The sequence below is a fragment of the Elephas maximus genome, chromosome 4, assembly GCF_024166365.1.
Source record: "Elephas maximus indicus isolate mEleMax1 chromosome 4, mEleMax1 primary haplotype, whole genome shotgun sequence".
NCBI classification, from domain to species: Eukaryota; Metazoa; Chordata; class Mammalia; order Proboscidea; family Elephantidae; genus Elephas; species Elephas maximus.
This window is the reverse complement of record NC_064822.1, coordinates 74,617,656-74,642,790: the sequence shown is the minus strand read 5'-3', so window position 1 is coordinate 74,642,790 and position 25,135 is coordinate 74,617,656. Positions and strand designations below refer to the sequence as shown.

Genomic DNA, 25,135 nt, shown 5'->3' with positions numbered 1-25,135 from the left:
ACAGTCTTCCTGGTCTGATGATTTGGTGCTAATTAAGGGAATTGTTTCAACAATTTTTGAACATTTACACATATGGCCACCTTTCTAGGCAATGGGAAGATGAAAAACAATTTCAGATAGTGTTAAGAACTATGAATATAATAGGGCAAAATAATGAGTGATAAAGAGACAGAGGAAGGGCTTGAGGCTAGAATCACGACAAAGTGTTAGCTATGCAAACATTTAGGATGAATGGACCAAGTTGCAGAAATAGCAAGGGAATAGGCCTTGAGACAGAAAGCAAGCCAGTGTGACTACAGCAGTGTCAGCAAGGGAGAAGACAAAAAGGTCACGAGGAAAGCAAGGGACAGAGCACAGTAAAGAGCAGGTATAATAGCAAGTTACTAAGATTTAAACAGGCAGTCACCTAACCTCTTCAGATACAAAGGAATTACCTTTTAACTATGGAGAATGGATGGGGGAATTAAGGGTAAGAGGGAGAAATTAAAAAAGGCACCGTGCAATAAGCCAAGAGAAAAACAAGGACAGCTTGGCCTAGGGTGGTTAACAACGGAGATGGGGCAAAACACACAAATCCAAAATACATGCCACCCACTGATAGTGTGAGCAGGTTTGTACAGGGTCTCTGGACTTTTATGAAACTTACGTAAAAGAAACTTCATTGGTTCTAGTTTCAAAAATACCCAGCTACTTTAGATACCAATCTGGTACACATAAATCTCAACTTTATTTAGGGTTAAGTCAGACTCTGATTAGTCTGAGCAATTCTGGCTACACTCAGAATACTGCTGCAAAGAGAGGACCAGTGTGAAGCAAGTCAACACAAAGGTACTACCACCCCATGAGACTGTGGATCATCCCTCGGCCCCCTCCACATGACATCTCCCTTAGCACTTGAAAGCTTCCAGAGCCTACAGTGCTTTCTTGTGGTTATCACAAATCCTCAGAATCTAATCTTATTCTTTGATGCTGATTTCTTTAAAGTTCTACGAATCATTCACAAGATGAATAACGTGAGAAAAAGCTAATTGGCAGAGATGTTACTCACTGGTCTAGAGTATTTCCGAATTACTAGCTTAATATCCCCTCCATATTAAAAAAAAAAAAAAAAGAGTATAAATCTTAGATGATTAATTTATTAGGAGACCAGAAAAAAAGCTTTTAAATGCTACCTCAATTTAAAGGATGAAGATAAAATTTAGTACTTCTTAAAAACACTGAAGGTCTACAATTATTTTTATAAAATTTCTCTTTCTGTATGTACACAGAGAACTGTGTGTGCTAATGTTCACTCTATTTTAAGGTTTTTGGGGGGGTGGGATTTTGTGATTCTTTTGCTATTTATGTGAATTCTGAATTGCTTTATTTTTTCCGTATAATAAGCACGTATCATTTAAATAAACCATTATTCTGAAGTTTTTAAAAAAGGCAAGACAAGTATTTCCAGGCAATCTAGAGAGAAGGGAGGCAAATACAGCTCCATCAAAAAACTTGAAAACTTCAAAAATCCAGTACATGTAACTGAATTTCAGAATTAGGAAACGAGTTTACTAGATTCTTAATCAAGTTGCCTTTTGACAGTCATGACGTAGAAAAACCTTTATGGCTATTTCCATTTATAAAACCCAAATCTATCTGTTTTCCTTAAGAAATAAAACACTGTTTTGTTTTAAGAGGCAATTTATTTAGACAACTAAAAACAATTAGATGATGTTCAGAAGCAGTGTACAATGAAAAAGAAGCCAAACCAATTTATCATTTATTCCCTCTTCTTTATGACTAAAGCAAAAAAGTCTTTCTGCTTTAAGGGAAAGTCAGAAAAATATGCCATCATATTTTTTTTTCTCCATAATAACATAAACAGCTACAAGAAATCTAATTGAATAAGAGGAATTGGATGTTGGCTTGCACATATTCATTCTGAAGTGACAGTAGGCTGTCGAACTACAAGAGCATGATTCCACCTGCCTTCTTCTGATACTCTTTGAGTTTTCACTTACAAGTAACACCCAGTTAGTTTCAGTGCGGGAGCTAATTCATATTTCCCGTTATGTACTGCCCACGTTTGCCTTAAGCAGAGAGTAACCCTGGAAGGCTGATGGGTTTCTCTGCTTGCTTGTTTGAGTCCGTAGGTTGTATACTGCGGCACACATGCCCCATGCTCAGGCCTTAACTTCAGGAGTTGAACTATAGATGGAATCTGAATTCTCTGAAGCAATTTCTTCTGCAATTTAAAAAACAGAAAACACACATTAATCAACTTAATAAAGGAAAAAAAGCAAATCTACATTTAGGTGTAATAAAGGAATAAAAGTTTGTTAAAGTATGCTGTGATGAGGGGGGAAAAAAAGAGCAAATGCACCTGGTCAATGAAGAAAAGAGCTCATGTATTTTACCCATTAGACTTTTATCCTGTAACTATAGATTTTCTGCGGTAGCCCTCTTTTAATCCTGTACATTTCTGGGCGACATTTTCAATGACTCCAGCTACCCAATAACAACAAATTAAAGTCATATGTCTTTAAAAGATCTGGTGCCCTCCTTTAATCATTCCAACGTAAAGTAAAATTAAATGATTAGGGCATATTATCACTTACAATTCTAGATTGGGGAAAGAGCATTTGGTGTGTAGCAAGCTCTTAATACACATTTAAGATTAACAGTGATTCAAATCCTTATATTTAATGTGACTCGAATCAAAATATTAAACAATTTTTTTTTTTTTCAAGAAGGCGCTTAGCAATAAAAAATAATTAAGGAGAATTCTAACTGGGCTAAGTGTAGTATCTCTCCCCCAAATTGTCATACTCAATTTTTCATGGCAGAAATCTAGAATTTGCTTATATTCCTTCTCTGCAAAATAATAAAATTACCAAGTCCTATCAATTCTCCAAAGAGCCCTGGTGACATAGTGGTTAAAGCACGTGGCTGCTAATCAAAAAGTCTGTGGTTCAAACCCAGCAGTTAATCCATGGGAGAAAGACAGTTTGCTTCTGTAAAGCTTTACAGCCTCAGAAATCCTATGGGGCAGTTCTCCTGTCCTACAGGGTTGCTGAGTCAGAATTGACTTGACGGCAGTGAGTTAGGGTACCAATTCTCCACTAAGTTTCTCACCTCCATCTATCTTTCCCTAACTTCATTGCCATTTTCTTAGTCAAAACCACATGATTGCTCTCCCAGACTGCTGTATTTTTACCCAAGTAACACGCATATTATCCGTTTTTTTTTTTTGCCAACCGCACCCTCTCCCTTGCCGCCCGCTACAAGGTAGCTTTGTAAGCACAATATATTCTTTTTTACATGTTGCTGTTGACTTACAGTGACCCCAAGTACAATAGAATGAAACACTGCCCTGTCCTGCGCCACCCTCACAATTGTTATGTTTCAGCACATTACTGCAGCCAATGTGTCAATCCATCTCGATGAGGATCTTCTTCTTTTTCGCTGGCCCTCTACTTTACCAAGCATGATGTCCTCTCCAGGGACTGGTCCCTCCTGATAACATGTCCAAAGTATGTGAGATGAAGTCTCGCCATACTTGCTTCTAAGGAGCATTCTTGCTGTACTTCTTCCAAGACAGATTTGTTCATTCCTCTGTTGGTTCATGGTATATTCAATATTCTTCACCAACACCCTAATTCAAAGGCATCGATTCTTCTTTGGTCTTATGCATTGTTCAGCTTTCACATGCACATGACATGATTGAAAATACGATGGCTTGGTTTAGGTGCACTTAGTCCTCAAAGTGAGACCTCTGCTTTTGAACATTTTAAAGAGGTCTTTTGCAGCAAATTTGCTCAATGCAAAGAGTCGTTTGATTTCTTGACTGCTACTTCCATGAGCACTGATTGCAGATCCAAGGAAAATGAAATCCTTTACAGCTTCAATCTTTTCTCCGTTTATCATGATATTGGTTATTGGTCCAGTTGTGAGGGTTTTTGCTTTCTTTATGTTGAGGTGCAATGCATCCTGAAGTCTTTGATCTTCATCAGTGTTTCAAGTCCTCTTTGCTTTCAGCAAACAAGATTGTGTCATCTGCATACCACGGGTTGTCAAAGAGTCTTCCATCCTGATGGCCTATTCTTTATAGTCCAGCTTCTCAGATTTACTCAGCGTACAGATTAAATAAGTATGGTAAAAGAATACAACCCTGCACACACCTTTCTTGACTCTAAACCATGCATTATCCCCTTATTCTATTTGAACGACTGCTCCTTGGTCTGTGTACAGGTTCCTCGTGAGCACAATCAAGTGTTCTGGAATTCCCATTCTTCACAATGTTATCTACAATTTATCATCCACATGGTCAAATGCCTTTGCATAGTCAATAAAACACAGGTAAACACCTTTCTGGTATTTTCTGCTTTCAGCCAAGATCCATCTGACATCGGTAATGATATTCCTCATTACACGTCCTCTTATGAATCTGGCTTGAACTTCTGGCAGTTACCTGCTGATGTACTGTTTCAACTGCTTTTGAATGATCTTTACTTGTGTTAATATTGCTTGATAATTTCCACATTCTGTTGGATCACGTTTCTCTGGAATGGGCACAAATATGGATCTCTTCCAGTCAGTTGACATGTGTCGTGGATTGAATTGTGTCCCCCCAAAATATGTGTCAACTTGGTTAGGCCATGATTCCCAGTATTATGTCGTTGTCCTCCATTTTGTGACTGTAATTTTCCTATGTATTATAAATCCTAATCTCTGCCTGTGGTTAATGAGGCAATATTAGATTATACTAAAGAGGATCAGGGTGGGATTGTAACACCGTTACTAAGGTCACATCTTTGATCCAATGTAAAGGGAGTTTTCTCACAAGAGATCTTACAAGAGAGTAAAGGAAAGGGAAGTGAGCAGAGAGTTGGGGACCTCATATCACCAAGAAAGCAGTGCAGGCAGCAGAGCAGGTCCTTTGGACCCGAGGTTCCTGTGTGGAGAAGCTCCTAGACGAAGGGAAGACTGATGAAAACAAGGACCTTCCTCCAGAGCCAAAAGAGAGAGAATAAATATCTATTTGTTAAAAAGCCATCCACTTTTGGTATTTCTGTTATAGCAGCACTAGATGACGACGACAACCAGGAAAATGTCTTCCAAATTTCTTGACATAGATAAGTGAGCACCTCCAGTGCTGTATCTCTTTGCTGGAATATTTCAATTCATATTCCATCAATTCCTGGAGCCTTTCTTTCTGCCATACCCTCAGTGCAGCTTGGTCTTCTTTAGTGCCATTTGTTATTGATCATATGCTACTTCCTAAAATAGTTGAAAGTCAACTAATTCTTTTTGTATAATGACTCTGTATATTCCTTCCATCTTCTTTTGTTGCTGCCTAGAGCCCCTAATTGGTCTATGTTCATTCTTGCTCCCACTCCAATTCATTCTTCCAACAGCCAAGGTAACCTTTTAAAAATTCTAATCTAAACTTATTACTCCTCTGCTTAAAATTCAAAGACTTCTCAATGCTTTTAGTAAAAAGTTCTCCAATTCCTAACAGCTTATGAGGGCTTGTATGATCGAACTTCTCCAGTACCATCTTGCCTTTGCTCTTTAACCCCAAAGCATCATGAAGTTCTTCTAGTTCTGCACAAGCTGTCCTCCCTCTTGCTTCTAACCTTTAGTTAACATGGTTTTTTCTGCTATAAATCTGCCATCGTGGAAGAGTACTGTACTAACATGCCAACTCAAAACTTCGCCTAACTCACTGCAGCTTATTCTCCAGGTCCCAGTTTGAATGTCCCTTCTCGAGGAAGCCTTCCCTGGTTCCCTAGAAGGGACGGCTCCTTACAATTATTTAATACTTTGTTTAATTACTTTAGTATCTGCCTTCTCAGTTAAATCTAAGTTTTATAAGAAAATGACCACATTAGTCTTGTCCACCCTACATCCTCAGTGCCTACTATGCAGTCAGTATATATTTAAATAAAAAACCAAAACAAAACCCATTGCCGTCAAGTCGATTCCGATTCATAGCCACCCTACAGGACACAGCAGAACTGCCCCATAGGGTTTCCAAAGAATGGATGGTGAATTCAAACTGCCAACCTTTTGGTCAGCATCTGAGCTCTTAAACACTGTGCCACCAGGGTTCTTGAGTTTAAATATTGGTTTTGTATGTGTTGAATGAAACCATTTTAAACTTTTTATTATTTAAACGTTCATCTTTGAAAAATTTCTTATGGCAATGGGTAAAATTCAAGTTTAACACTTTGAGTCTATTTTAAATTCCTCCAGGACTCTACAAAATTCAAATCATTAATATTCTACCTAGCTCCTCTTCTGTTGTCTCTGGAAAACTGATCTTCGGCTTTGCCAGCTCACCACTCTCTTCTTCTATGAAAAGAAAACAATGATGAGTATATGAATTAAAATATCTAGCACTTGAGATACTCCTTCAAGTGATAACTTACAGTACATAACAGCAACTACTCCTTTTTAATAACTGTGATTCTGAAATAGTATATCTTTCTTCAAAACTTACTTTTAGGCTCATACTACTTTGGGATTAATAACCAGGTAGCTTTTATTAAAAACAAGTCTACTTATACAGGCCTAACAAATTTTGAATTAGAGCCATCCCATTCGCCTAATGAGCTAGTATAAAAATTTAGGAATACACTCAACACACAAAAAAATTTAAACAAACCAAAGAACACAGTGGGCCAATTTATTATCATAGTCATCTTTTATCCATACTGAATAATTTAAAATCTACAGATGACAGAAACATGAAGATAAAATTAAGAATGAAATGTGACACAAAATCATGCAGCTTAGTTTCATAAATTTGAATAAAAATTCTTACCGGGAAGCACACATTTCCAAAGGCCATATGTTTTTCCTACCACAGTTTGCCATAGTCTCAACGTCCCATCTTCAGAACCACTGGCATAGAGTTCTCCATCGGGACTAAATCTCACACAGTGAATAGGACCAAAGTGTCCTTTGTAGGATTCTGAAAAAGAGAGGGAGGGCATTAAATAATTTAATACCAGTTAAGTGCTTGACTAGTAACCAAAAGGTTGGTGGTTGAACCCACGCAAAGGTACCTTGGAAGAAAGTCCTGGAGATCTGCTTCCACAAGGTTACAGACTTGAAAACCCTATGAAGCAATTCTACTCGGCAATGCGTGGGGTCACCATGAGTCAGAATCGACTTGACAGCAACTTAACTATTAGGTTTAGTATACACACATTAGAAAAAATACTGTCTATGTAATTGCGGAGATTCAAAATCCGTAAGGGCAAATACAAAGAGCTTTACCTAATTAAAAACAAAGTAATTCTCCTCAACACAAAGTGGTACATCGTGTCTACCATTTCCCCCTAAGATTTTCCCTTTCCCATTCTAGCATACGTTGTGGTCACATATTGTCTCCCTAAAAAAGAAAACGAGGCTTCACTTCATTAAGGATGGAGAAGTAGAAGTAAACAAAGGCCCCCTACATTTAACAGAAAGCAGATCTAAAATCTATCAATTCTAATCTCAACTTTCATTTTCTAACCCCACTGCCTATTTACCAGGGAATTAATTCTTATGACTATAGAGAGCCACCAGATGGAGCTCTTTCACACACACTGTCCCTTAATCTCCCACCACGCCCTAGAGTCCACTAGTCATTCTGTCACACAGAATAGAGAGATCTAGGATTAATATTGATCATTAAATATTTCAATATGAAATCTAGCAAAAAAATGCAGACATTAAACAGTGCTGCTCTGTTTAAGTCATAGCCTCTCATGTTAGTTCTCAATCTCTTCGCTGTACCAATGCTCCTGTTCTATCTCCTTGTTTGCTCAACTCAAAGACCCCCATGCATTATCTTCCCCCAATTCTGTCCAACGAGACAACAGAAAGGAAATTACAAGAGTAGAAAGAACATGAGGTTTTGGAATGAGAACGAGTGGGTTCAAGGTCCAGTACCTAGTAGCTAGGACCTCAGGAAAATAATCCATAAAACTGTTTTTGGTTCTTTGTGCATAATTCTAACAAGTTTAGTTTTTTTGGGGTGGCAGAGCAGGACAGCTAAAAGCATGTTAGAACAATAACAAAAAGTTCCAGCTTATATACAAGAAAATTATAAAAAACTAAATACACAACTTCAAAAAGCAAAACTAATTGGGAAGGCTAAAAAGATCTGAGCACCATACATAACTATATGAAATACCTAGTTCATCAAGTAGCTATGAAGTTAGGATGTGCGTTAACGTCAAATTAATACTCCATTGCCTACTCTTTTTCTTTATAAGGACTATTACCATGAAAATAGAAGCAAGCTCAAACTCAAAAAAATAAAAAAACAAACCCACTGCCGCAAAGTTGATTCTGACTCATAGCAACTCTATATAGGACAGAGAAGAACTGCCCTATACGGTTTCCAAGGAGCGGCTGGTGGATTCGAACTGCTGACCTAGTAGCTCTGTTTAGCAGCCAAGCTTTAAACCACAGTGCCACCAGAGCTCCAGATTCCTGAAGGTATCCCTATAATATGCTACCACTGTTTTTTTCCCCCACACTATGGTCTACAGAGTCTTAGAGATTTCTCAAAGTTGGCCAAAAGGAAGTGAAGTGGGGGTAGACAGGGCTACATGCCTGCACCATACTTCAGAAATAAAAACTCTCCTTGGATCTGTTTAATGTACGGGACTTGGAAGGAAGACTGAAACATTCCCCCAACCCCTCACAAAAAAAAACTCTGAAAATCATTGCACTGTAGTACAGAAATCCAGTATAATGATGACTTAAGTTAAAGGGAAAAGTTTCAGCATACTGTTCATAGTTCTATAAAAATTTCTATCCAAAATAGATTAGAAAAAACCCTTTACTTTTTCACTTGGAAGCTGCAAGCTTTAGATAGCTAAAAATTTTGCTTTCAATGGACTATATATATATAAGTGAGGCATTAATTACTGAAACCCAACATTTAATAAAGGTTGCTGTTAGTGGTGGCAGTGGTTGCTGATTCATAGTGACCCCATGTATTACAGAGTAGAACTGCTCCGTAGGGTTTTCTTAGTCATAATCTTACTGGAAACAGATCACTGAGACTTGTCTTCCATGGTACTGCTGGATGGGTTTGAACCGACAACCTTTAGGTTAACAAGGTTAAGCGAGGAATAAGACAGCAACTCACCTAATTCCTCTCCACTATTATAATCATACTTATAAAGTTTAAAATCTTCACCACCTGCAACAAGAAATTCTTTCTCAGGGTGAAGAGATGCAGAATTGATGGTTGCAGGAGCTTCAAAAGATTTAATCGGATCCAAGCTAAAAAAAAAAGTAAATAATAAATGTTCATATATTTTGAATACTGTATAAAAAATTCAAGAAAAAATTAGTTACATTTAAACTGTTAAGTACCCTAATTGTCATTTGTTACTCAAAAAGAAAATAAAGGTATTTCTTGGACATACCTCACTGCACTATGAAAAGCAATGGTACGTCCATAGGTTATTACCAAGATCTCTCCCTCAGGAATATATTCCATACTGCTGACAGACATATTAAAATTCAGAGATTTCACTTCTGTCATAGTAGCCTGATCCCAAAGGCTGCAAAAAAAGGAAAAATAAGGTGATATTTATGCATTCAGGAAAAAACTTAGATCCTAATTACATCTCCAGATTAACCAACTAAAGAATAATCACAATTGTAATCAAACACACATATTCAAAGTCATAAATCAGAGATGACACAGAGGTGATTCCTACACAATGTTATTTAGTAGTTTATTGGCGAAGTTAATTTTAATACCTAAATATGCTTCCAAAAAAATTTAGCAAAACAATAGTTTATATGCTTCCAAAAAAATATGCTTCCAAAAAAATTTAGCAAAACAATAGCAAAACACAAGTACTATTCTAATCAATTTTCAGTATTGCTTTTAACAGTGGTTCTCACCCTATTTTTGTGAATCTGATGACACAACTATACATCTACATTTCCACAGAAAACGGTGTCAGCACACAAATATTTTGTATAGAATTTCAGGGATTTCATGGACCACCTGTCCAGAGACCCAGGTTAAGAAAACCGGCTTGTAGTTTTAATTTTCTTTCGAGCTCTGCTCTACGAACAATATAAATATGATTTACTGTGAATTTAAGTATTAATATTAAGAGACAACTCTTCCTGCATATTATTTATCATAAGTCCTATTTAAAGTATAAGCCCTGGGGACAAATATTTTTCAAAGTTTAAATTACTAAAGAAAAATTACTTACCGGACAGTTTTATCATCAGCTGAAAGAATCTGTTTATCCTCACTGCACCATAGAACCTTTTTAATACCAGAGTTGTGACCACTGATCTCCTTAGGTTCTAAAGATAAAACAATTGATTTTTTAAATATTCTAAATTAGACTGCAACTGTTCAAAGCTCAGCAGAATTCAAACTTAATGTTTACTACACAGAATAAATTTAGTTTTCCTATACTGAACGGAAATTTATGTGCAAGAACTATGACGTCATTATGTTAAAAAAAACAGGGAGTAAATACAGCTTTCCCTCCAGGCAAATTTTCTGCACAATTAATGATACTGAAAAGCATTATTGCTACCCCTCCTCCAAAAAAGAATAACAAATGTGGCGTAATTTAATAAGAACACAGGCAACCCAGACACAAGACAGCCTGAGCTAACCCCAGTACTGTCACTAACTCTGGGATCCTCAACCAAGGCACTATTGTCAAAAACTAACAGAGAAAAAGATGAATGTAGGGGCTGCAAGAGGAGAAAGAAAATAAACAGCACAGTAATTTCTATACTCAGAGAAACAGATAACAAAAATGTGAACCTGTCTGTCGGAGACTTTCCCTTCAAAAGGTTTCAAAAAAAAATCCTTGTTGTTACCTCTGGACAAATGCAAATGCTCAAAGGGACGCATTCAACACTACTTGGACTCTAAGCATGCTACCTAACCTTTCTAAGACCACATTTCTTCATCTGAAAAATGGAATAACAGTATTTAGTATACCTCATAATTCTATTCTAAGGATCAAAGCAGAATATACATACAAAGTGAGAAACACAGTGCCTGCCATGCAGTTAATGCTTAGGTAATTACTGTTATTTCCACTGCTAGTATACAATGGAACAGTCACTTTCCAAAGGCAGCTTTGGGAAAGGTAAAAGAGGATGAAAAAAGTTCACCCAAGTCCTGAACTACGTCATTATGGCTGGAAGATTCCCTGATTAAGTAAGGTCAGAGTACTCTGCCAATATTTTGGCAAAACATCAGAAAAATGGAAAGAATAACTCCCAGGTGCCAATGGAGAACAAGAAGTCTATAAACGAAGTTGGTGTCCTCACCTTAGAAACATTTTTAGAAATGGAAGGCATCTTAAAGAGAATAATCACTCGTATCATATATGATTAAAGGTGATAAAAAAATGACTTGCCCCAATTATACATTGTTAATAGTAGTAGCAAAAATTAAAACAGAACCCTGTCTTATCTCCAAGCCCGGTGAATTTCCAAATATAACACACTATTCAGTATACAGGCAGTTAATTTGCAATAAAGTTTTGAGTCTCTTGCTACTCTTTTAAATTTTATTTATAAATAGGTAATACCCACAATACAAAATTTAAAAGGGACCAAAGAATAAATAATAGATAAAACGAAATTGTTTATCCTGTTCCGGTAGCTTTTAATAAAATGTTATTAAGATACAGAAAGAAGTAAAGTTGAATATTTTTTCCAACTGGGAAGAAAAGATTTTTCTAAAACTTCTTTGTAATGACAAAATTCACAAAAGAAATGAAAGATTGCACCAAAATTTAAAAATCTGTTTATCCTGAAGCTCTATTAACAAAACTAAAAAGCAAAGGACTAATTGGAATATGATAAACTCTTAAAAACCAGTAAGACAAAAATAAACATTACAACAAACAAATGGGCAAAGGACATAAAAAGGCAGTTAGCTCACAAAAGAATATATTAAAATGATATCCAACAGAATTTTAACCTCATAAATAACTTCTTAAAGTTCACATCAATATAACAGAATACCATTTTTCTTCTATTAAACTGGCAAAGATGTTACCAGTGTTAGCTAGAACAACCCACCCACTGCTGTCAAGCCGATTCCAACTCATAGAGACCCCAAGGCTGTAAATCTCTATGGAAGCAGACCGCCACTTTGTTCTCCTGCAAAGCCACTGGTGGTTTTGAACTGCCGACCTTTTGGTTAGCAGTTGATCGCTTTAACCACTGCACCACCAGGACTCCTTTAGCTAGAACAGGCCAGGTATAAACATATTTTTGTACTTTGTGAAGGGCACTTTTGTAGTATCTATAAATGCCTTCCCAGTGTACCTGCCCTATGTCCCAACAATTTATTTCTATGTAGTGATCCTAGGGAAATAATTGTGGAACTACAAATGTTTAGTAAAACAGTTCATAATATTTAAAATTTGTAAATAGATCAAATAGGACACAATAAGAGATTGATTAATTCACTTATGATACATCAATAGAATGGAGTGCCATACAGTCACTAGAAACAGTCTGTAGACTACTTAATGACATGAAAAAGTTGTCATTGGCAAATACAAAATTTTTTTGAATACATAATATAGTCACATGGTTCAAACATCTAAACAACAGAAAATATACACACTGAGAATTCTCATCTGCCTCACCTTTTACAGATAATCACTCTTTTTACTAAAAGGTAGTGCACTGTTCTGCATCTTTTACTTATTACCAAGACAAAAATTTATCAGGTTAAAAAAAATTATCAGGATAAGATTTTAAATTGTAAAAAGGTTATACAAACATAATGTACTACAAGAATTGATATTTTTTTTAATTCCTCTAATCAGTAAGTCATTTAAATCAAAAGAAAATAAAACCAGAAACTGACATATAAATTACACTTACCTGCTTCAGGTTTGTTCAAGTCATATATGCGTAACAGTTTATCCTGTCCCCCGGTTAACAAATAATTACTATCCTGAAAACACACACAAGTAAAATGTTAAGTGATTAACCACTTTAATAGTTATTCCTCTTTGCAACTTTAACACCATTTTATCAAAATAAAGCTCACAGAGTTCACAGAGAGTTACCAATTATTTCTGAGAAGATACTGTGGAGCAGTTGCCCTTCTCATATTGCCTAATCTCTTTAATCTTCCCAATTTAAATATTCTACACCTGATCATATCCCCCTTTCTCTTGAGTAGCACTTGTTTGGTGATCTCAAATTTATCCTCTCCTTTCCGAAAGTAGCTGCAAAAGGTTATTGGGGGTTTTAAGAGATGTTGTTGTTGTAGGATTCAAGAATTCCAGAGTATCTTAGAAGTCTCAAGAAGAATTAACCAAGAAGTAACAAATTTGTATAGCAGTCGTGGCAAACAGTTAATGTGCTTGGCTGTTAATCTAAAGGTTGGAGGTTCAAGTGTACCTAGAGGCACCTCAGAAGAAAGGCCTGGCAATCTACTTCCAAAAAATCAGCCACTGAAAACTCGTATGGAGTACAGTTCTATTCTGACACACAAGGGGTCGTGCCATGTGTCAAAATCAACTCAATGGCAAGTGGTGGTGGGGATGGTGTAGCAGAATACAGCTAACCAAATATTCTGTCATACCCTATAATAGCAGCAATTTAATGCCCTAAAATAAATTCCATTTTCTGATACCTGTGTGAAATCCACAGTCTTGACAATGTGTTTATGAGCCAGGGTCATCAATTCATCTCCTGAGACAGCATCCCACACTTTGCTAAAAGTAAAAATTAGAAGGATAAATATAATGGTAACTTTGATGACTAATTAACAAATAAAGTAGATGTGAAGTGTTACATAAGTACATTGTAAATCTCAGTATCTCCAATACACCTCACTATCAGACTTCATTTGATGAAATACTGAAATGAGTCTAAAAAAAAAAAAAAAATATATATATATATATATACACACACATCTTTAAAAGTCATTTAGCTAATTTTCTGTGACACTAGAAAACATCTGAAGAATTTAAGTTTTAAGATTCAGGAACCAATGCACTCCACTCACTTTATTTTAGCCTATAGGCATAATACCTTTTAGCAAGCTTGTAAAGCATTTCAACAATTTTTTAGTTTCACCTTTCCAATTTTTTTTTTCTCTATTCTTTATTCTCATGCATGTGCAAAAGAAAAAATGAAAACAAGAAATCTTTAGGAAAAATTTTTTATAGGAGAATAAAAAGTCTTTGATACAAATTAGACAAAATTTTAAATTAAGACAGTAGAGAACATATTCTCCCCATGTCTACCTCAAAGCTGACACTTACCTTCTCAGTTAACTTTCACCCAAAGTAACTGCTTCTGATTACATAAAGCTAACGTTAAGGATTTTAATCTCTCAATTGTATTTGTTTTCCCTGACCCAATCCATCCCAAAATATGTGTGTGTGTGTATGCCTATACATATATTTGCATGTGTACATATGCATGTATACATATATATACATATTGGAATCCGTAAGTGGTTGAAAAGTACTTTACAAAAGTACTCTAAGGGGTTCCCAAATAAAAAAACTTAAAGATAAAAAAAAAGAAAAATAACCCCACTTTAGATCAGAAAAAGGTCAGTAAAAAGAAATGAGAAAACTTTGCATACAGAGAAAAGAACTATTAAGAATGTACATGCAATGTTCCAGAAAGCTTTTTATCTTAAAATAATTGACATTTATTTTACTCTATAAACATACACAAAAACAAGGAAATATATATATACGTACACACGTACACACGTACACACACACACACACACACACACACACACGTCATTCTAGACTCAATGCCAGGGCACAAAAAGCAGAGAAGAAATAATCCCAATGAACCTTTCTGCTTTAGTAGTGCTTCAGCTATTTTTTTTTTTTTTTTGAAAAACATGCTAACAAATACATATTTTATTAAAAAACAAGCTGCTATGGATTGAAATCTGCCCCCTAAAAATACGTATTGGAATCCTAACCCCCATACCTGTGAATGTAATCCCATCTGGGAACATATTTTTTTTGTTATGTTAATGAGACCAGGCCATATCAGTGTAGGATGTGAGTTAGACCTAATCACTTTTGAGATGTAAAAAGAGCAGATTAGGCACAGACAGTGGCAAGCACAGAAGGGGAAAACCAGATGCCAGGCCAATTTAGATTGCCAAGGAGCAGAGGAACAGAAGCTGAAGAGGGGCAAGGGCTATCCCCCAGAGCCAACAGAAAGCCTGCCCCTAGAGTCGACGCCCTGAAGGACTTCTAACCTCCTAAACTCTTTAATAAATAGCCCTGGTTGCACAATGGGTGGTAAACGCTCAGCTGCTAACCTAAAGGTTGGGGGTTCAAATCCATGCAGCAGCTCCACAGGAGAAAAGACCTGGTGATGTGGTCCTGTAAAGATTACCTGCTGCTGTTGAGTCGACTCCAATTCATAGCAACCCTACAAGACAGAGTAAAACTGCCCCATAGGGTTTCCAAGGCTGCAATCTTTACAGTAGCAGATTCCCGCATCTTCCTCCTGCAGAGTGGCTCTTGGGTTCAAACTGCCAACACTTCAGTTAATAACCAAGAGTGTAAAAAACCCTATCTATGGAGCAGCTCTACTCTGACACACAGGGTCACTATGAGTAGAAACTGACTCACCAGCACCTACCAACAAACTGGGAGAAAATAAATTTCTGTTCGTTAAAGCCATCCACTTGCGGTTTTTCTGTTATAAATCCAAAAAACCAAACACACTGCCATCGAGTCGATCCCAACTCATAGTGACCCTACAGGACAAAGTAGAACTGCACCATTAGGTTTCCAAGGCTGTAAATCTTTATGGAAGCAGGATGCCACATCTTTCTCCTGCGAAGCGGCTGATGGGTTTGAACCGCCGATCCTCAGTTAGCAGCTGAGTGCTTAACCACTGTGCCAGCAGGGGTAATTAAGACAAAAGCATACACGTTCATAGGAAACAAAGCACTGTTTATGCCTGGGAAGTCCAAAAAAACCTCACTGGATTTTTGTTATTGTTGTGTGTCACCAGTTAATTCTAATCATAGTGATTCTATAGGACAGAATTTCACCGGGGAAAAAGGGAAAGGCTATTATACACAAGTATTAATAGTATGCACAATGGTAAAGAAATATAAAAAGCCATCTAACAGGAATAAACACAGGTAGTCCCCTACTTATCCTCGTTTTTGTACCTCTTATTGTTAGTAATATGTACTACATACAATGTTGCAGATTGTATTTGTAACTTTATATGTAATGTTTCCCACCTCAAAGGCAAAGATCAGATTTACAAAGATATTAATAAAAATAATAATAAAAACTAAAAAAAAAACAAGGTAATCAACTTAGATAAGAACCCACTTATGAAGGAGTATTGGAACTGAACCCCATCATAAGTCGGGCACTATTCACGCTCATATTACTGACAACAAACCTTACATATTATACACTTGTGTCATGAGAAGCTGAATAAATATGCTTTGAGGGAAATAATGTCAACCATGAGTAGCACTGCTATTAAACTCCCAAGCTTTCATTTCTTCCTTGCACAGGAAACCTGTTCTGCTCTCTCCCATTCCCAACTCAACTTTGTAGCATGACATTGTCTGAGAGAACATATTCTAATCACATGGACTAATTCTGGCATATTTTCATTATTCACAATAAAACCCACAATCCACAAAAAGAATACTAAAAAGAGCTTAAATTTGGAATAATCTACAAGTTTTCTAATATATTATTCAATCAACAGGCAGGTGACTGACATTAACTAGCTCAGGGCTCAAAGCAAGACAGTGAGGCATCAATATCTTTTTATCAGCTAATCCTACAGCATTCATTTTCTGCACAACTCAAAGTACTTGGCATCTTCATAAACTACTGATGCCTCTTATATTCCCAGTTTCTTAAACGTAATATGAACATTGTCCTTTCAACACTTTTCATCTCCTAAGAATGGTGACAAAATGGTTAAAGCTCTTGGCTGCCAACCAAAAGGTTGGTGGTTCGAACCTAAGCCGCTCCGTGGGAGAAATACGTGGCAGTCTGCTTCTGTAAAGATTTACAGCCTTAGAAACCCTATGGGGCAGTTCCACTCTGTCCTATAGGGTCGCTATGTATTGGAATCAACTCGATGGCAGTGGTAAGAATGGACTCACCACAAGTTTCAAAAAAATAACTGCTTAGCTTAACCATTTAAAGTACTGACAAAACAAATTATTGTATTTCTGGGGGTGGGGAGCTTGCCTAACCATCCTAGCAAGTTGGTTAGTCATTAAGAAGAGTATAATATCATTTCTGATTTATCAATAATCTTATTAAGAGAAAAGTTAGGTCTTTCTATCGGCTTTTAAAAGAAAGAAAAAGTGATAAAAAATTTGTATTACATGTAGGCTCCTGGGCCCTACCCCAGATCTACTTAACCACTATCTGGACCACAGCATAGGCACACTCCCCAGATAATTTTGATAGGAGGAAAATTGGAGATGCAGAGAGAGATGATGCAAAATAATTACAACTTTATAAATTAAAAGAGATAAAGAGGATGGTGTTTCTGGGACAATGTACCCATCGGTGTACTTACTCTGACTCATAGCGAATGGATTCCAACTCACAGCGACCCTGCAGGACAGAGTAGAACTGCCCTGTAGGGTTTTTCCAAGGCTGTAAATTTATAGAAGCAGATTGCCACATCTTTCTGCCTCAGAGCAGCTGGTGGGTTCAAACCACCGACCTTTTGTTTTGCAGCTCAGCGCTTTAACCACCGCACCACCAGGGCTCTTCCCACTATATCACATCTAAAAGCCTTCACTGGAAAAAAAAAAAAAATTCTTGACACCTAAATCTTAAACTTCCTTGCATGAAACCAGCCATACACTGTAGTATACAATTTTGGTCTTGTGGGGGTGGTAATTAACAGTGGTGGTGGTAGCTGTCACTGTTACCTTACATATGCAACACTTACAGAGTAGCTATTATTACATTTCAGGCAATGTGCTAAGTATTTTATACATAGTAACTCCTTTAATATTCATAGCTAAACTGAGAACTAAGTACTATTATTCTTGTTTTTTACACATGATAAAATTGAAAAAGAGATTAAATAAAGTACCCAAGGTTACAGAGCTATAAACCAATAACAACTGCATTCAAATCGAGTCAATCTGGCTCCAGAGTCCATGCTCTTAATACCTCTTATAACAGAGACACTGAGACATTCTGATAGACAACACAGAACAACTCTGAATACCCAGCCACAGATGTCTTCAAACATGTGATTCTATTTAGTCCACAATGTTCTGTAAGTGATCTAAACAAAGACAATTGGTTCACCCATGCCAATTAAGTCAGGATTTCTGGAACCCAGGCATATTTGATTATTTTTAAAACTCCCCAGGTTATTCTAATGTATAGCCAAAGTCATGAACCACTGAAGTAGACAAATGGAAAGACAGAAGAGCTCATTAGGTAGAGAAGTGACGTAACATTTGTTTTTAGGAAGACAACTGGCAGGAGTATGGAACATGAGCTAGGAGAGAGAGGCTAGTGGGAGTTAAAAATGGCCCTGAACTAAAGGGACTGGCAGAAGCATGGAGAAACACTGTAGTCTGGAGACACTCTCCAGGCAGAATCAACAAAGAAGATGATAACCAGGACGTGGATGTTAAGGGAGAATCAAGAATTATTTAGATCTCAACCTTAAAAAACCTAGGAAATAAAAGAAGTTCTGTTTGGAACATAATGAGTTTCAAAAACGTCCAAAAGCATAGAAAAACTGAGGCTGAGAGTAAAAGCAGGGCTAAAAACCTGGGGTCACCAGCATGTAGAAGACATAGGAGCAGATGATACTCAAGGAGCACATGTGGAGCAGCATTTCTAAACCAAGACCACCAATATTCATTATCTGGAGTGCTTCTTAATAACGCAAATTTCTGAGTCCCAATCCAGACATAAAATAAGACACTTAAGCCTCTAAAAATGTTGAGAATCATTAATGTAAAGAAAAAAAGACTCAAGGATGGAATTTTGGTGTGATCCACAACATTATACGTTCAATATGACAGGCACTAAGTCGGAATTTGCTAAACAAACGAGGATGAACTTTTTGATTATTTCAGAACACAATCCACAGAGAAGTCCAAAGACTGTTACTTTGGCTACACTTACGCTGTGAAATCTGCAGCTGCTGTAGCTGCTTTGGTGGCATCCTTATTCAATGTTGCACCCCAAACAGCACCCTTATGACCCAAAAATGTTCCAATCCAGTCTCCTGTATCTCCCTGGCGTAGCATAGGTTTACCATCTAGAAGACATTTTAAAAGACATGTGATTTACAAGTTGAAGTTACTTAGAATCTAATAGTCAAAACATAATAACGACGTTGAATAGCAACATGGAAAACCCACTCACTGGAGTCACTAAGGAATGTCTAGAAATAAATTAACTGAAGAGGAGAGCTGGTAGTTCTCTCTGGGAAGCAACTGTAATTCTGTGGGAAGAATACAGATCTGCGTCAAAACAATCTAAATTTTATTATATATTCTGGACAAACTTCTTAACCTAAATCTCAGTTTCCTATCTCAAAAATGGGGCTAATACCATACAGGAATATCCAATGAGATAACTGGAGCGAAAACCTTTGAGAAATATAAATATAAGGTATTGCTCGACTTGGCCTAGTAACGAACAGCCTGGCCTAGTTTCTCCTCTCCCCAAAACTTCTAAAAATATTTACAGTGCTTGCTCCAGGGGCGACTAGGCAAGTGTACAGTCTAGCTTCTCCAGAAACAGCAAATAAAATAAAATAAAATGAGAGACCTTAGTCGGGAGCAATATTTAGCCCAAAAAGAGGCGTCAGAAATGGGTGTTTCGGTTTCCCCATCAGTCCAGGCTTAGCCCTCACCTCAAAGGCTGTGCTCCCCGCGACCCTTTCGGCACTGGGGGGTAACCGCCCAGTTCTGGCCGTCGAGTACCCGAAATCAGCGGCCTTGCTCACCTTTGCAAGCGCTGATTAAGAAATAGCCATAAGGCGTGATGCCGCTGAAGGCCAAATCAACCACCGGTCGCGTGTGGCCCGAGCAGGTGAGCGGTGTCTGCCTCAATGCCATGGCGGCGGCGCGCTGAGCGGTTGGGCTGGTCAGCCGAGGGTCTCGTCTTTTCTCTCCTCAGCTGCGGCGCCTCTGGCTCCTCAAGGCCCCCGGCCTGGCACTGAGACTGGGCCGGGAAACAGGAAAAGAAGGCCAAACCGGTTGTACCGAAGTCAGGCGGGGATTAGGGAGGCGGCATGGAGAACGCAACCGGCGAGCGACTGTTCCCGAGGGAGGGACAGGGAGGGAGGGAGGAAAAAAGGGGAGGGGGGGAACCGGAGTATCCGCCGGCCACGACCCGCACCGTCCACACCGGTAGCAGCAGGAAGTGACGACAGGAATGGCGCAAAGCGTCCGCCGGAAGTGACGGCCCAGCAAGAAAGCGGGTACGCGAGGTGGAAGAGGCCTAAGGAAGGCAAGGGTTCAGTGTACGCTGAGCACGTGATGCCGACCCGCGGAGGTCTCCCAGCCAGTGTCTCTAGCGCCCGGTCCGGACTTGCCTAGAGCGCCTTTGCTAGGAATTGCGTTGCTGTCCCAACGAGAATTCGTTGGGTCTCCGAACTGTTCTCCCTGCCCGCAGACCTGGGACCCGGAGGCAGCTGTGGATTACGCACCGACTAATCCAACCAGTGGGACTGTGCTTTTGCATCCAAACAACTGGACAGATCGGAGCTGTTCCCAATAATAGGCAAAACCAGCAAATACCGTCTTTTTTTTTTTAATTTTTCTTATTTAAAACTACGTGGAAAGCTTCTCAAAGCGTTGTCTACAAGTAAGCCTCTTTAAAAAAGTAATTTCCTCAGCGATGCCTTCTGCAGTGTGACTTTCTTGTATTGCTAGTGTTTTAGATAGGAATGTTATGTGGCTTTAAATACAGTTGAATTCAAATTTGGACTTGGACTGTAGAGCAGTAGTCCCCAAACTTGCTTGATGAAATACCATGAGCCCTGTAAATACGTATATAATAATTTATAAATTTCTTAAGTATACATTATAATAGACGAAAATAGAAGTTAATAAAAGAATCTAAAAACTAAATATAAAAAAAGGCTGGTATTGTCTTCCTGCAGGCAGCTCACTTTGGGGATCACTGTTCAGCAGCGGTAACAACAAAAACAAAATGAGCAGTTTTTGGAAAATTGTCAGTAGAGGAAGGGAAAACCATTCTCAATGTCTTAGATACAAACGTATATTCTTTTGTGTATCTAAGGATATAACCAAAATAATGCGCAATAAAATAGGGAGAAGAATCGAAGAGAATATACTTACACTGTTCTTGCACAAATGACAGACTAATAGAGTGGCCATAATTTAAAAGTGGTACAGGATCTTTGCATAGAAAATTTTGTTATTTTTAAGTAGAAGAAGGGAAACAAATGTATGACAGAAAATTGCTGGAAAAAAACATAAAATGTTTAGGTAAAAATTTCTCTACACTCTTAAAAAATTTAACAGAACATGAACTCTTTAGAGCAAGAGACCAAAAAACATGATGTGAAAAAAATGGAGATGCAAACTCAGTCGGCAGAGTTAAGAAAAGTAACAGAAGTTAAAAGAAAAAAAAAATCATTATACATATCTGAAGCAGTAAGAGAATAGACTCCAAAGAGTCAATGAAAATGGAAAAAGGGAACCCTGATTAAGACAATAATGCTATATATTTTACCTCTTAAGAGTGTGGAGGAAAAGATATAACTCAGTTAAAAAAGGCAAATGAAACTAGCCAGCTATGCCTGAGTCTCTTTTTGGCCCACTCAGGGTCTCCTTATCTTTCTGAGAATATGGGTGCCCAGCTGGGCATTGTGAATTGTATGTTGAGACTCTTGATTCGGTTATGATCCTATTAAAAGTATTTATCTCACTGTATATTTTTTTAGCAAGAAACTCCAAACTCTGTCATTTCAGCAGTGGGCAGCAGCAGAAATCTTTTATAAAGCCTTTTAGCCTTAGCTGGCTGTTTGATGTCTGCACCATGCATGCAGGGGTAATCCGAAAGTTGGGCAGCGTTTATACACAGTATTTTGAGCACCCTTCCTCTGAAAATCTCTTTTCCAGGATTTGCCTCTTCTCTACCTAACTTCTGTGATCCCCTTGAACTCAGTCCTCTGATTCATTAAACCAATAATAGTGAAGGTTTTCTGACTTTCAACCATTATGTTTGGCAATGTACTGAGGCCTGACCGCAGGCCAAAAGTCATAAAAATGTGAAAATTACCCAGCGCCCTTTTCTTCTTCCAAAGGTACGTTCTGCTTTAGGGTCTGCCTGCTTTTAGTTGCTGTTCAGTGCCTTCAAGTATTGTTTTTATACTTTGTCCTGAGTTTATAATTGTTTCCTGCAGGAGGTAGTCTGTTAGGAGCTATTCCTCCATTAACAGAAGATAATTTTTTTTTCTTTTAATTAAATGATACAAAGTTATTCAGAAAGAATAAATTTACGAAAGTGTTACCTGATTGGGGTCCATGCCTGGGAGCAATCAAACCAGTGAAGGGTTCTCCAGGTCAGAAAAAGAAAGATTATTAGGAGGTGACATCAGTGGGGAGTCCGGCAGCAATGCAGGCTGCCTTTATGGAGTCCCAAAAAGCAGTTTTTACATCAGAGCTTAAATACAGTTTTTGTAAGGATTACATAATGTTCTCAAGCACGTAGCCCACAGATGGTTGGTTGAGTATACATCACAACTACAAGAAACTCTTTATTAAGATATGTATGTGGGACATCTGGACTCTAATCTGTATGTTTGTAACAGGCAAAAAAAAAAAAACATAAAAAAATCTCTCCACTAGTGGAACTGGCCTGCCAAGTTTAGGCTGACCAAGATAAGGAGCAAGAAAGAAAGTTGCAGACCAAAAGTACCAGGCAGCCTTCCTAGCTGCAGTCTTGCAGGCTGAAGGCCATCTCCCAAGAGGACAAAGAAGAGGAGGGAGACTAAGGCTGCAAGAGCTGAGAAAGCCTTGCATTGCTTTGGAAAGAGACCAGGGCAGCTGGTGCAGTAAAAAAAAAAAAAACTTATAGGTTACTTAGAATATCATCGTGTTAGTTACGTCAGGCTCTCAATCGCCCATTTTGAAAAGGAGAAAACATATTGCAAGGTGTTAGGGTCACAAAAGTAGCAAGGAATTTTCTGTGGCGATTAGTCTTTTTGGACAGAAACATGTATAGCTAAATAATACCAATATATAATAATAAGACATGGGAGTGGCTCAGGAGTAAATGCACAGGTCAGTGAGTGTGGAGACTATAAACAGACAAAAGTTCATCTAGAAATTTAGTAAATGCGAAGTGTGGAATTTTAAGTCAGGGATATATGCTAATATGACAATGGGCTAGTAATTAAAAAAAAATTAAGTTGGATCATTTTTTTTTTAACCACATTTGGAATTTTGGGTGGTACAAAGAGTTAACATGCATGGATGCTAACTGAAAGGTTGAAGGTTCAAGTCCACCCAGAGGCACCTCAGAGGAAATGCCTGGCAATCTACTTCCAAGAAATCAGCCACTGAAAACGCTATGGAGCACAGTTCTACTCTGACACACATGCGGTCGCCATGAGTTAGTGTAGACTCAGTGGCAACTGGTAAAGCACATTTAATTAATCCAGTGTACCAAATTCTTCACCGTCACCAATTTATACAAACCATCCATTATCTTTGTCCTAAATTACATAATAACCTCCTAACTGGTTTTCTGGGTCTGCTGTCATTCCTGTTCAATTCATTCTCTAAGCAGCAGCTGGAGCTATCTTTTTAAAAAATAAATTTAATCCTGTCATCTCTTGCTCTCAATTGCCCTAAGGATAAAGTCCAAAATACTGGCTGTAAGGTCCTGATAATATTCATCATTGTCTTCTGTCACTCACCTTTGCCTATTTTTCCCATCTTTCTGTCCCTCGAACTTGCCCAATATTTTCCCAACACAAGGTGATCTTGTCTGGATCCCTTATTCTTCACTTGATTGATTATGTCTCATTGTCTCCTTTAAATGTCACTTTCTCAGAAAAGTTGGAACCCTGGTGGCACAGTGGTTAAGAGCTCGGGCTGCTAACCGAAAGGTCAGCAGTTCATATCCACCAGCCACTCCTTGGAAACCCTATGGAGCAGTTCTGCTGTGTCCTGTGGGCCACTGTGAGTCGGAATTGACTCAACAACGTTTTGTTTGCTTGTTTTCAGGAAAAGTCTTCTCTGTACCTTCCCCCTCTCAGACTAGGTTAGACTTTCACTTTTTTTTTTTTTAAATACCCAAACCAGTCAATAGAGAAATAGTCCAAGGGGTTGAACAGGCGGGTGCTGAACAAATGACAGAAATACAAACAGCCAATAAACATCATTTCCTACCTCTCTTTTTGAAGCTTGATATACTCCTGCCACACTGGCCTTACTCAGTTCTTTGCACCAAGTTTGTTCCTGCTTTGGGGTCTTTGCTTTTGTTGTTCCTCCTGTAGGAAATGTTACTTCTCCAGATAGGACTGGTTCCTTCTTGTTTTTTAGACCTCATTTCAAATGTCACCTCCTCAAGCACATTCAAAGGTAGCCTGCCAGTCTCTTATCACATGAGCCTGTTTTATTTGTATAACGCTTTACATTACTTAATAGTTACTTCGTTATTTATTCAATTACTACTTTCTGCCTTCCACAAGAAATATGTGACCTCCATGACAGCAATGATCTTTTGACATGAATGAACTAACCATATGAATGAATATACCTGACTCATAGCGACCCTTCAGGATGGAATAGAACTGCCCTATAGGGTTTCTAAGGCCGTAATCTTCATGGAAGCAGGCTGCCACATCTTTCTCATGTGGAGGAGTGACCGGTAGGTTCGAACCAGCAAACTCTCTTTTTGCAGCTGTCTTAGTTATCTAGTGCTGCCACAACAGAAATACCACAAATGGATGTCTTCAACAAACCGAAGCCCATTCTCTCACACTCCAGTGGGCTAGAAGTCCAAACTCAGGGTGTCAGCTCCAGGGGAAGGCCTTCTTTCTCTGTTGGCTCTGGAGGAAGGTCATTTCCATCAATCTCCCCCTGGCCTAGGAGCTTCTCCAAGCAGGAATC

The 25,135-nt window shown here is 38.1% G+C and overlaps 1 protein-coding gene across 2 annotated transcripts; it reads right to left on the bottom strand.

Moving 5' to 3' along the window:
- Positions 1-1,687: 1,687 nt before the first annotated feature.
- Positions 1,688-20,404, bottom strand: STRAP (serine/threonine kinase receptor associated protein). Of its 2 annotated transcripts, none has more exons than XM_049882559.1 (10): positions 19,990-20,404; positions 19,161-19,296; positions 13,652-13,733; positions 12,892-12,964; positions 10,230-10,326; positions 9,420-9,557; positions 9,137-9,273; positions 6,809-6,958; positions 6,271-6,333; positions 1,688-2,224 (listed from the first exon to the last, which is right to left on the bottom strand). In XM_049882559.1, exons 1-10 carry the CDS (start codon positions 20,099-20,101, stop codon positions 2,163-2,165), a joined length of 1,050 nt encoding a protein of 349 aa, XP_049738516.1. In that variant the 5' UTR covers positions 20,102-20,404; the 3' UTR covers positions 1,688-2,162. The 2 variants fall into 2 exon arrangements, with proteins under 2 accessions (XP_049738516.1, XP_049738515.1); XM_049882558.1 differs by having other exon boundaries at positions 1,689-2,224; positions 6,271-6,336.
- Between the last annotated feature and the right edge of the window lie 4,731 nt (positions 20,405-25,135).

Coding starts and splice junctions, on each gene's coding strand:
- STRAP (XM_049882558.1), bottom strand. CDS start 20,101: ATGGCATTGAGGCAGACACCGCTCACCTGCTCGGGCCACACGCGACCG. Junction 13,734..19,160: donor GCAGCTGCAGATTTCACAGC/GTAAGTGTAGCC, acceptor TTTTACTTTTAG/CAAAGTGTGGGATGCTGTCT. Junction 6,959..9,136: donor TAATAGTGGAGAGGAATTAG/GTGAGTTGCTGT, acceptor TCTCTTTTTCAG/AATCCTACAAAGGACACTTT.